Here is a 13,317-nt window from a genome sequence, read left to right as displayed (position 1 = left end):
GATCCCTGACTGACCCTCTCCTCCTCTCCTCTCCTTTCCTCTCTTCTCCTCCTCCAGTTCCTCCAGTTATGCTCAGGATTATGACACCAGAGTTTTGTTGAGGTTCCCTCAGAGGGTGAAGAACCAGGGAACAGCTGACTTCCTGCCCAGTAAACCTCGATATGCCTGGGAGTGGCACAGCTGTCATAAGTAGGTAGCTAGTAGGAGCATTTGGAGTTAAAGACGTACGGTATATATGAGCTTTCTGTCTTCATTGTGCTGTTGTTGTTCAGTCACTTCCACAGCATGGACGAGTTCAGCCTGTATGAGCTGCTGGACTCCCAGACTCAGAGGCAGGTAGCTGAGGGTCACAAGGCAAGCTTTTGTCTGGAGGACACTTCCTGTGATCCGGGATACTACCGCCGCTTCGCCTGCACCTCACACACTCAGGTACACACACACACACATGCACACACACAGTAGTCTTCTTATGTCATTTGGAGATTTGGTTAACCGGCATTATTTTCCCGGATGCTTATCAACCCACACAATGGATACAGAAACTGTTTGGCATGTACTGGACGAGGGCACCTGAACAAAACATTGGGGAACATCTGCTTTGTCCCCCTTAGACATATTAACTCTGATCAGCTAGGTAAAATTTAGGTTCCCAAATATGACGCACAAGCTCACACACAAGGGAAGGAAGAAGAGATTTTCTGCTCTCTTTGGTAGTTTCATTTTTGGTAGTTTCAGGCATCATGTTTTAGAAGTTCTTCATATGGTACTATAATAAATAAGCATGTAAACATTTAGATATTAAAATAGTCACTGTACTTCAGTGTGTCAATTGCATTTTGTTGTCCTGTGTGTGTGTGTGTGTGTGTGTGTGTGTGTACAGGGTTTGAGTCCAGGTTGTTATGACACGTACAACGCTGACATTGACTGTCAGTGGATCGACATCACTGACGTCTCTCCTGGAAGATACATCCTCAAGGTGTGGAAGCTACTGAGAGTCTACTGGGAAGACTTGGTGGCTTTATATTTGGACAGATATATTGTGTTTTCCTATTAGTATAAGCTTGGTGTAACTCTATCTATATTTTCCTCATTACTCAATAGAGAACTCATCAGAGCACCAAATGTAGATTAATCCACCACTGAAAATAGTCCCCAACTAAGGCACTATTTCCTGCTATTTGTGTAACATTTGACTTTTAAAAACTACAGTGACCAGCTGTTTTAGGGAATCACTGAGCCTTTTTTAAAATAAAGGTAAAAGATTGATGTGTTCAGTAGCAACCAATGGCCTTGGAGCTGAGAGCCACAGACAGGAATTCAGAGAATACAGACAGACATTGTTGGTTTGTGTCTTTTTGTGTCTTTTTGTGTGATTTGTTGATAATAAGAAAAAATAATTAGATTGACGCCAAACGTGTCCTTTAAACGACTACATCAGGAGACATAAGCTCATGTACTGTAAACTGTAAACACTGTGTGTGTTGTCCTGGCAGGTGACAGTAAATCCGAGGCAGCAGGTTCCAGAGTCCAACTTTAACAACAACGTGGTTCGTTGTGACGTCCAGTACACCGGCACCGCCGCTCACATCTCTGGATGCACCATGACATCGTGAGAAACATTTTCTTCTTTATTGTAGATTAACTATTTTTGCAACAACAGAGGATGCAGATGAATTAGTTCAGCTTCACCTTAATTTTTTTGAAAATTAAATGATTTTGTAGCTTATTATTTAGATAAAACAGTATATTGGCCCCAAAATGAATCCTTCATAGCAAACACAGCAATCCTACAAGTCAATTATATTCCAGTGGTGTAACAACTTCAGGGGTCTATTCCCCAGAGAATTGCTGTAAATGAGTAGACTTTCCACCTGGAGACAGCGGGACCTGTCAATATTTAATAGTCAATACTTTGTATCAGTGGTTGATTTTGTTGTTCTTTTTGTTTCTTGCAGCTACTGAGATGAATTCTGCAGTTTGAGTTTGAAAAGAAGAATGAAGCTTGAAGTTACATGTGACTTAAATAATTCAATTATAACTGGATTAAAGCAAATACTGATTATTAGCTGTAATAAAACAACTGAACCATTACTTTATATTAATTTAGTCAAAACGAATGGATTACTAATCAGTTTAATTACAGAAGCAGGTATTCATGTCAGTAAGAATACACCAGGATTAAGTAGCCCACATTTAGCCTGCTCCATTTCTGGACTTCAGTAAATTCAAAGGTTCTGGATGGTTGCACCATCTATTTATAGATCCAAGAGTTTGTGTGTCCTATTTAAGATCTTAATCACTAACCAGTTTCAAATTATTGCTTTAATATTGTGATGCGTAAATAAAACATTTGCTTTCTAACTAAGTTATAGGCAAAGTCTGATCTGAATAGGTGGTGCAAATGGACCCCGGTACTTGAGTATTTCTAGAAAGGGAGATTTTCTACTTTTCCTCCACTACACTACTTTTTACTCCACATTTATCAGCTCCTGGTTACAAACGTTTTATGTACTGTGCAGATTTACTCTTACATTAAATGTTAAAAAAAATTGACCAGGAGGCTATTAGATCTAGATATTAGGCAGTATTCTGTTTTCCAAACAATTACACAAAAGACCAAGTGTCAGAGAGAGCAGGGATAGTTTGTTAGTTATAAAGGTTTCAGTCTTTATGTTATAGTAGTTATATAGGTTTTTTTTCTTTTGATCTACTTTTCTCATGGTCAGGGTAAAGATTTTTTGTTCTTGATCAACAAATACATTTTTTAATGCCAAGAAATCTATTTTATTGAGAAAACTGTTAATATTTTCAGATGAAGAGCTAACAAAACCACTTTCTCATGATCACAGAATAATACTTTTGTGATCACAGTTACTTACTGCATGTTCTACCTTAGCTCCTGTAGACTTTTATTCCATATATGATATAACTGACATTTTAATGTTAATTTAATGCTCCTTATTTGTGAAATTGCACAATGACAGTTTCTGGGCATTTTCAGAGAAAGCAGTTTGCGTTTTAAACTTCCTGTAGGCTTTTTTTTTTCACTAATGGTGTTTTTCTTGTTTTTATTGGTGCTGTGGAATAGATCTTAGATTTTTGGTGCTTTACGTGCTTTCTACTTTGTGCCGTTTTGTGTCCCCAAACTGAATCGAACCAAAAATATTCAGGGACAAAAAAAAGGAAATCCTGCTGGAAGTCAGACTTACAAATTAAAGTGTGTTTCTGTTGGTGAACACTGTATAGAGTGTATGTATACAGAGTACACAGTGGGTGTACTTGTACTTGTACAACCTGTAACCACACATACCTACAGAGCTGTGTATAGGCGAGCTCATATCTTATCTTATCAACCTGCATTACTGCTTCATATCCCATTAATAAAGTTAGCTTGAATGTAAACACTGTTGATATGTGTCGACTCCTAACAACCCACAGTGTATTTCCATCCACCAGTTTTTTTATGTTAATGCTAACCTGTTTAAATCCATGCATTAGCACCTGAGTGGAAACAAAATATTTGGTAAAAAAATAGTTCAAATAAGTTTTTACAAAAGTTGGCATGCATGTTGAATGATGGAAACATCTTAAATACTCAAAAGATACATAAACACAATTTCCCTGCTTTGATTCCACTTAGAAAACCTTAAAGGTGTTTCAGTGTGGTGATCTGTCTCACTGCTACATAAAATGTATTTTTACCACACTGAACACATTTCTTGTTTTAAACAAGAAGTCAAACATGAAATTAAATCAGATTGTTGTTGAAGAGAATGATGTGCTCAGCCAACACCACTAGATACCAATGACATTATATTTTTCACTGATCAGTTACAAGGATATTGAAATAAAAACCCTTCTTTGTTGATACAGTAAATAAAACTGATGTTTACATGTGCAGGTTGAGACGGACAGACATTGCGACCCCTTAAAAACATGAAAAGTCTCCTCACTGAAACCTGACAGAAATCCAAACATAAATTTGATCTGCGTTCCAAATGTAAAAAAGGCACTTCCAGGAATGACACTGTGAATGAATAAAGTTTCATATGATTAGATTTTAATCAGCTAAAAACATACAGTTGCAAGATGTGTGTTGTCAAACTATGCAGTTATGTATATGATATACCCTTTTCTAAATTGGGAAGTGTTTTATTTCACTGATACTATTTATTGATGCTGCTGGTCAACGTCCTGATCCAGTCCAGTAGGGCTCACCTGACAGCAACCCTCAGAAAAAAACAATTGCTGATTGCTATAAAAATAAAACATAATGAATACATAGAAATTTGAGACAGAACACCATATCAGCCATGACATCAACTTGATTATACTTGAACACAGCTGAAAAATTCAGCACAGTCACACATTACTGTTGCAGTTTGAGACAGAACATCACACCAGCTGGCCATAACACGCCTAAGGGCTTTGGACATGTTCGAATTCGAAACTACCAGACACAAGGATAGAATAGGTTAGGCCTGAGAGCTAAAGGCTATGGATATTGTTAGGCAGTCTTGGTTGACATACTCTTGTCAAGGTCAAGTCCCAGTTCAAGTCCAGCATGGACCACATAAAAACCATATGCTACTTGTTAAAGCTGAAGACTCTAACTAACTTTATATTTTAAAAAAATAGCCTTTTGTCACAGTCTCTATATTCCTGACAGGAGTATATGAGGTAGATAATCTGTGGAAAAAATCAGGTTCTCTGGCTCCTCCTAGTGCTCCTAATGGCTTTTGCAAGAATCCAGCACATCTGAATGGAAACAACCGGTCAGAGCCATGAGTCTTGTGCACACAGCACAAACTTAAGCAGTCCAACCGTACACAGCACACACAGCAAATGCAGCATACACATTAATGCAGCAGTAATATGAATTAATAGTAAAACACTGACAGGGATCAGTTCACTGCTGAATAAGTACATACAGCCGATAATACTTAGTTTTACTTGAGTAAGGTTTTGAATGTAGGTCATAGCTGACTTTACTTTAGAAGAGGACCCGAATACTTCTGCCTTTTGTATTTCTTCCGTCTCATTCACATTATGTAGATGTGCTGGACATTAATAAGAAGTCCAACTCTGCCCTCTGCTGTAAGGAAGCCAAACTATCATCACAAATGCTTCCTGTTCCCACAGAAATTATTTTATCAAAAATAAAAGAAGCTCACAGATTAAATTAGTTTTTTTTATTCATTTTTATTCTTTCTATTCAGTGGAGAGACGGGAATTGAATCTGAATTGAAATGCTGCTCAATGAGTGATAACAGCAACATTCTGCAGAGGTCCATTTAAGCTTGATCCTTCTATTAATGCAGATTGTCTGACAAGGGGTCCAGTGAAAGTGACGTTTCATCACTTAAATAAAACCCAAAGCCTGGTTCCGTCTGTTTCAGTGGTCCTATTTCTTGATGTCAGAACCCAGCTGGGAGGCTCACCATCAAATTAATGTACTGGGTCTTCCAAAATGGACTCATAAATATAGTGTCTCACAGTATTTTTTTCTCACTGTCTGACTGTACAAATAACAAATATAGAAATGGTAAATATTGGAATAAGTAAGATAACATACATTTCTTATTATTTCTGACACTGTTTTCTCCCTGGACTGGTAACCTCTGCTGAAAGACACACTGGGCTCCTAGTTGCAGTTTCATCTTTAAATTGAGACATCAACTCAGCACAATGAGCATTTTCAGATGTTTGTTGTCAAAACAGTTAAAATAATATGGCTTACCAATAAAGAACTATTAACCACACACCAGCACTGCTGTACAAAATACAACATGTTGGCCCGTAACTCTGTATTGATGTTGATGCAAAAATAGATGAATATATTTTATTACCCTAACAATCAAATTAACAGTCATCTTTAACTGTTTTAGAAAGCAAGCACCACTTCCCTGAAAGAAAATGAGCCTGTTTGAGCAGTGACAGTCTCAGAGTTCTCCACTAGATGGCACTGTTGAGATCAAAATGAGCTGCTGAATGTTAAACCGCAGTGGACAGAAGCAGAGCTACAGAGGCTGTTATTATGGAAACACAGAGGACATTTATAGACTCGTCTGTGGTACAACCTCTGTATTTTCTCCCTGACAGACTAAAAGTTATGTAACTGAATGTATGATGTCAAATGTCTGATTCTGGAGGATGAATCCAGCCCACTGAATTTAATGTTTAGATATGAATACAGTCAAATAAATAAAATATCAAGCACATAGTTACCAGAATTAGGATAACTGTAACATTCTCCTCAACTGAGTCACGATTTAATATAAGCCATGTAATATATGCAGAGTGGGAAGCTGTATTTCTACCACTTGTTACTAACTGCTTTCACTTCTCACTACAATTATAATTATTACTAAAGCAATAATAATAATAAAGCAAATAGCTATTGCGGAGTTATAAAAGCAAGTAGGTTTAATTTTAATATATTAACAAACAATCTGATTAATTATAATTGCTATTTTTATAATAGCAATTATAATTAATAGTGGTTTATTTTTAATCCTTTTCATAATTTTCATTGTCCCAGCCAATTGTTAGCCCCCTAAAATATAAAACAGTGATTCAAAATGAAGACGTAACAATTTAAAATGAAATGAAGACATATGTTTCCATCGGTGCATTTATTTCAGAATACATACATATTGTAATGAAAATGAAGTTTTATTGTAGTTTTTATTCTAAGGATAACGGACCGATCTAACGGCTCCACTTCCTCTGTGTGAGCGGCTGTCTATCAGAGATCGTCTATTGAAGTGATGAGTCAGCAGGAGCAACAAAAAGTCTCAGTCTGAGACAGTGGGCGTGACACAGACAGTGAGTTTCACCTTCCACAGAGCAGGATGATACACATTGTTCAGCAGGAGACTACGTGGTCAAAACAGGCTCATTACGATACCATAATGTGAATATAATGTGAAATAAATGTCATTTTAACATAATATCATAGTACTAGATTATTGTTACTGATGCATTCATGTGTTCATATACTGCTGGGGAGCCTACTGCATCATTATGCATTTATCGATCTGTAAAAGTAACTAAAGCTGTTAAATGTTTAAAATGGAAACACTCAAGTAAAGTAAAGACACCTCAGGACTGTGCAGTAATTGAGTAAATGCCCTCGTTACATCCCACTGCCTTTGTACTTAATGGTCCACCACACTGCGCATGTTATTAATAAGTTACATAAACACATACACACAAAGCAACAGTTGCACAGAGTGGTTAAAGTGTAGTTCTTCCCTTCGTCCTACAGGAGTACTGTACTCAGAAATGTGCTCAGAGTGAGCCCTCCTCTCTGCCCTCCTCTCTGCGCTGCCCATATGTCAAAGTCTTTGTGCTTTTCAAGACATCGAGGCGACACAGGGAGAAAAAACAGCTGGATCCGCGGATCAGTCCGGCTAGGTTCGGCTAGCTGTATCCTCTCCTCGAGCCAGCCGCTTCTCCTCGGCTGCCGGACTTCGATAAGGTACTGTATCGTAAAACTGCCCGCTAACCGGAGGAAGCGGCTCTTTTATCCCGGGCCCGGGTCCTTTTTACCTGAGCTCTCTGTTTTGACCTCATTTTTCCAGCTGCCTGGCTCGTCCGTTAGCTAGCTCCCATATTAGCCTCTGTGGATGCTGATTAGCGAGCTAGCTTAGCTGATTAGCCTCCTGCTGCTTCACTGTCCACAGTGAGGAGAGGACAAATCACACTCGTTGTTTTTATGTGGGGGGAACACAAAGAGCGTAGCTTCCCTGGCTACTGTCAGCCTGTGTGTGACTAATAGTGCTGTGTTAACTCACTGCACCAAGTGGTCTTATTAATTAGAGGAGAAGAATTGCACACATGTTGCTCTCAAATGGGATTTTATTTGACTTTCATCAGCCTGTGGCTTTTTTTCTTACAGTGCTTCCTCAACAAATGTAACGTTGTTCACATTTCTGTCCTGAAAACAGAAATTCTGAGTAGATGTTCATCAGAATAACAGCCTGAGCCTTTGGGGCACTAGACTGTGATGATTAAATACATCTACACCATAAGTTAACACTGTCTGGCTGCTATTACTAATGAAGCATCATGAATCAGTGCATATTCCTAACTGTATTACTGTCACTGCTCATTGTGAAGCTTTTGTTGAAATAGAAACCGAGAGCCATCATCACAATATTAATACAAATGTTTCCTCTCTTTTATTTATTATTTAGCATGATGTGGCAAGTGCAGAGCCGGTCAAGTCTAAAGTAATCAAAGTGAACGTTCAGTGTGGTGTATTGTGTCCTGCTATTGCGTTTTACATCAGACAACACCTTTAAGAACAAACAGTGTTAGTTTTTACACATTATTGCATGTTGAAATATTAATTTGTGTGTATATATATATGATCAGGCTTTCCTACAGGAAATCGTTTGGCCAAGGTGGAAATTCACTCAGATCCTGCCTAATCCGGATGGAAATGCCAGCCTATCAATAGCCACACTCCTAAAATATGTGGCCTTCATTGGGCCCTCCCTCTAGGTTTTTCTTTATTTCACAGATGTGTAATGTTTGTGAAGTTCAGCTCTCTGTCTGAGATGATGTCGCTCTGAAAACAATACCGCCTAAAGCCACTAAATGCTTATTTACAATGATCGACCGTCCTTCTAGACGTGACCATGAAGGTTTTACAAATACTTCAAACCGAACATAAGGTCTCTTTATGCTGCTATACCCGGTTTACTTGGAAACGTGGATTCAGATTAGGCCAAATGACAGTGAACCTACACATTATCTGACCAACACTAATGAGATTTCAACTGGCCCCCGTTCAGTCTGCAGGTCTTCTTGCCTGTGATCTGGTTTCCACTCAGTGTGAATTACAGCCTCCAACTGGCTGATGGTGAGAATGGCATTATAGACGGTTGGGTTGGTGGAGAATATGGCTCAGAGAAGTGATGTTTTTGTTTGTTACTGTACGGCTCTATTGGTGCCTGGTACGTCACATGGACAAATATCAATAAAGTATTTGTGATTCTGACTCATTTTCATGTTTAATCTTGTTCGTTTGCAGTTCAGACAGAACCTAGCAACCCCACTGTGAGTGCAGGACTTAAGAGATGCTACGTGACTTTGATTCAGTTTCACCTCTGAGGGAAATGTGGAGAAACGTGTATATATGTAATTCCATCATGTGGAAACAGTAATCCAATCTCTCTGAAATTCCTCCTGAAAACTCCCGTCCTTGTTTCCTGACTCTGCTCTCCTGATTGTCTTCGCGTCTCGCTGCCTGGAAGGATTTGGACTCGTCAGCTGTTAGCATAAACAGAGAAAGCAGACGTCCTCCCCCCCTTTTTTTGATTCAGTCTTATTTTTGATGTCGGGTTTCGGTCCTAAACTGTTGTTATCAAGGATGTTAGGCTCGACTGTTTCTCAAAGCTGCAATCAGAGGTTTCATTTGGACCGGTTTAGTTCTGTGGTCACTCCCACACAGTCTGAAAACAGCTCCACTCTTACATGAAAGCTGCACAGTTTGCTGCTTTCTGAACATCCCGTGACCATGTTTATTTCAAAACATAAAGCAACCTCTTAGACTGTAGTTAATGTACAGGGAGCGGTGAACAAAACACAGAGGCTTTACAATGACGCCTGGAAAACAACGATTAACACCTCCGACCTAAAGCAAACTGTTGTTATTGGGATCACTTCTTGACACTGTATAGACACCATGGTCCTTCACTGATTACGGTAGGACCTTGTTCAGCAGCGGTTGCAGTTACAGCAGGTCCTTGTGATCCTCTTAGGGCTGCCACTAACAGTGACTGTCATCATCCATTAATAAAGAGATTCAGTTTCTAATTATATCAAACAGAGGAAGGCTGCAGTTGGAGAAGATGTTTTCTTGATGAAACAACTGAAACAATTAAATCTGTCCATTCAACTATAATTGAAGTGAAAAAAACAAACATACCTTCAATTTGTCTATAAAAGAAAGGGGACTATTATTAGCATTGTCAGCACAAAGCTCAGTAGTCAGCTGTTTGTTTGGTGTTATTTGACATATTTGTTCCGTGTCCATGAGCAGGGTTGTTTGTTGCGCCCGTGTCGGTTCAGGTTGCATCTTTAAATCCCGGTGCACGCTGCAGGTCACGCTGCTCTCTGATTAGTCCTGATTATCCCGCAGTGTGTTGCCTTTGATCACAACAGCTCGGGCGGTTTGTGAGCTTGACAGTTTGGCCGTTTTTAAACCTCCAGTATTACTGTGCAGAAAAGGATTTGATTTCCTTCAGGCACGTTTGTCATGAAGCCTTTGTTCGCCGGTAAGAGTGAAAATCCCACTTAAAATAGAAGTCTGATTTGTTATTGCCACAGTTTCCTCTTTATTCACTGAGCAGCAGTTTGTCTTTTCAGTTAAAAAAAGAAAGAAAACACTTTTGCACAAGTTTTCAACAGGACCGGTCTCAGTTTCCTGCAGCCATTTCCTGTGTTTTATTCCTGCTGATCATATCACTTCAACCTTAATACCCAAAAGTGCTTTTCTTTATCACATTTCTGGATATGATGCTGCTACATAGAAGGTGCAAACAAAGGCTATTCAATGGTTACAGAAATTGTTGATTGATCGCAAACTTAAATACCTTGCAAAACAGGAGAAATAAAGTAAAAATAATGACGCTGCCTGACTAACATAAGAGTTTGTGTGCATCATAGATTTTTTTTTTCATGTACATTTTCCCCCACAGCTTTGAAAAGTGGCTGCACACTGTATATAATCCTAATATGTGACGTGTGTTAATGTCTGCAGCTGGTTGTGAGGCTGATGATGTGGTGTGAAGATGGAGGCTCCTGAATACCTGGACCTGGATGAGATTGACTTCTCTGATGATTCAGTGGTCAGTATGATATCAACAAGTCAGCAGCTGCTTCTTCTAACTTCTCCTACCAAACTGATACTTACTCACGGTGACTAAAAACGTCTCCACCTGCCCCAAGCTTAGAGTGTCTCTCTACATACAGCCCCCCTGTGAACATACCTACAGTAATGTGTGAAAACAGCAGCGTAGTAGCTGCCCGCACTTAAGAAACACCAACAACAACCTCCACATTACGTAGAACTATCGGAATAGGGTGCATCCTCCCAGTGTCCATTTTAGTAGGTACACCCCCGTAAAACCAATACAGTCTAATACAACAGTCCTGTAACAAACCCCACCTGGATGAAGAACATAATGTTCAGTTTTCTCGGCTCTGGCAAGTCTAATATTTTGTCCATTCAACAAGGATAGAAACCTCTCAGTATAAGACGGTGTGATTTAACAGCTCTCTAAAACAGTTTGAACATGAAGTTAGCTTTACTACCTTGGTGAGGGATTTAGAGAGACTACATTAGTGTTCCATTACACATCTGTAAGCTACAGCTGCTTTTCTGCTTCATGTTACAATCTGTCTGTACTTAGAGCAACATCCACTGCAATGAACTAATATCTAAATATATCTACTTCGCACAGCTGCTGAGCTGCTGTGTGCAATTTTCTCTCAATTATTTCTCAATTATTTCTCTCTCGTTCTCATCCTGCAGTATTCTGTGACGTCTCTGAAGAGCATCCCGGAGTTGTCCAGGAGGAGTGATGGCCAGGCCGAGGAGAGACCAGGTAACTAAGTGTTATAGAAGTATGGTTTGGATTCTTACTATGCCTATACTGAGTGTACTGTCTGAGAGTACTGAAATGATTCATGAGTCATACTAGACCTCAGTAGTCCAGAAGTTTACGTCCTCCTATTTTTATACATCTAAACTTCTATTTACCACGTACCTCAGCTGATCTGATATTATCTCTCCTCCTCTTGCAGCTCCAGCCATCAACTGGAGTCGTGGGGTTTCCTCTCACAGCGGTGGGGGCATCAAACCCACGGGGCTTGCTGAGGTCCACAGTAAGTTCCGACCGGTGAAGAGGGTCTCCCCTCTCAAACACCAACCAGAGACCAACGACTCTGACTCTGATGGTAAAGCCCAGTGCCAGGGCCAGGGGCTGGGGCTGGGGGAGCCGGGGGAGGGCAGTAAGGACGACCCCAGCTCTGATAAAGCGACTCATGCCTCCACCTCCTCCGATGGCCCGGGAGGGAAGGCAAAGGGCCTGGGCGGCAGCGTTGGTGTCGTTGGAGGGAACAACCCCCAGGCTCTGTTTGGGGAGCTGGAGCACTATGATCTGGACATGGACGAGATACTGGACGTGCCTTATATCAAGTCCAGTCAGCAGATGTCCACACTGCCTCGTGTCCCCCACGACAAGCGCTCGGTGACAGGGAGCAACCTGGGCGGAGGCACCCTGGAGAGGACTCGAGGAGGAGGGCTGAAGAGCTCCGCTTTACCCCACAACGAGCCTCTGAGCCTGGGAAGCAGCAGCTCACAGACTCCGGTACACACTGATCAACTTCAAAACAAATTCTTTAATACTGTTAATACTATTTGTGAATCCATGTATGGTCCACAGAGACCCCGAGGGTGTCCTAGTAGGAAGAAATGATGTGTTAAACAAGACTTATAATATCCGGCGCTTAAAAAAAACTTGATTGAAATTATTATACCAGCTAAATGAAGCACAGACAAATTAGGGATAAGATGCACAGCAGAAGTTTCACCAGTATTTCTTCTTACTGGTCGTGAGGTTTAACTGCTGTAAAAGTGGTGATATTTAGTAAACTCATATCATCCTTCAGGAGTCAACAACTGCCCACAGCACTGACTAGTGGTTTTTGTAGTCAACTACCCAAAATCCCTAGTGCTCTTATGATATTCTGGTTGGTGCACATGAAGGACTGACGGTAGTTGAGTATTGAGTATACTGCCATTGTAATATCTTGATATATTTGTAGAACCATCTGTAGAAGTCTATTATTATTCTGGGCACCAACTTAACAACTGCGGTTTAGTGTATAGAAGATAAATATATTTTATAAATATAAATGCCCAGGAGCTTTAGACCTCTTGTGGCGCTATGGAGTTGTTTTTCTATATTAACCACTTCCAGTCAAGCCTGCCTTCCAATTAAAAGGTCCAGTGTGTAACATATAGGAGGATCTGTCTGGAATATGACATTCATAGGTGTTTTTGTTTATAATCAGCTGAATATAGGAATTGTTGTGTTTTCGTTGCCTTCAGATGAGCCATTTTTATCTACAGATGCTATGGGTCGCCTTCCATGGAGTCTGCCATGTTGAACCGCCATGTTTTGTAGAGTACCAAGAACCAAACAGTAGATAGGGCCTTTCACGAGTTCCGTGGCCACTATAGTTTCTCCTACACACTTCACAGCCTGTTCTCATTCCCAGGTCATCAAATACAGATGC

General features: G+C 40.1%; 2 protein-coding genes across 2 annotated transcripts in view; both read left to right on the top strand.

Moving 5' to 3' along the window:
- LOC118325103 (protein-lysine 6-oxidase-like) overlaps positions 1 to 3,396 on the top strand; it is a 5,846-nt gene extending 2,450 nt beyond the window's left edge. Inside the window, exons 3-7 of the mRNA XM_035657663.1 lie at positions 58 to 189; positions 273 to 429; positions 881 to 976; positions 1,494 to 1,609; positions 1,956 to 3,396. Coding sequence (XP_035513556.1) covers positions 58 to 189; positions 273 to 429; positions 881 to 976; positions 1,494 to 1,609; positions 1,956 to 1,962 — 508 coding nt within the window. The 3' untranslated portion in view covers positions 1,963 to 3,396. The remainder of the gene's footprint in view (positions 1 to 57; positions 190 to 272; positions 430 to 880; positions 977 to 1,493; positions 1,610 to 1,955) is intronic.
- A 3,957-nt stretch (positions 3,397 to 7,353) lies between these two features.
- The window catches only part of sncaip (synuclein, alpha interacting protein), a gene marked incomplete in the record, with an annotated part of 15,699 nt that continues 9,735 nt past the window's right edge, over positions 7,354 to 13,317 (top strand). Inside the window, 4 exon segments of the mRNA XM_035658625.1 lie at positions 7,354 to 7,483; positions 10,775 to 10,862; positions 11,549 to 11,621; positions 11,821 to 12,386. Coding sequence (XP_035514518.1) covers positions 10,806 to 10,862; positions 11,549 to 11,621; positions 11,821 to 12,386 — 696 coding nt within the window.

The sequence above is a fragment of the Morone saxatilis genome, unplaced genomic scaffold, assembly GCF_004916995.1.
Source record: "Morone saxatilis isolate NCDOM2014 unplaced genomic scaffold, NCSU_SB_2.0 Contig16, whole genome shotgun sequence".
Taxonomy (NCBI): Eukaryota; Metazoa; Chordata; class Actinopteri; family Moronidae; genus Morone; species Morone saxatilis.
The sequence above is the reverse complement of the archived record's forward strand: the minus strand, read 5'-3'. Positions and strand labels throughout refer to the sequence as shown.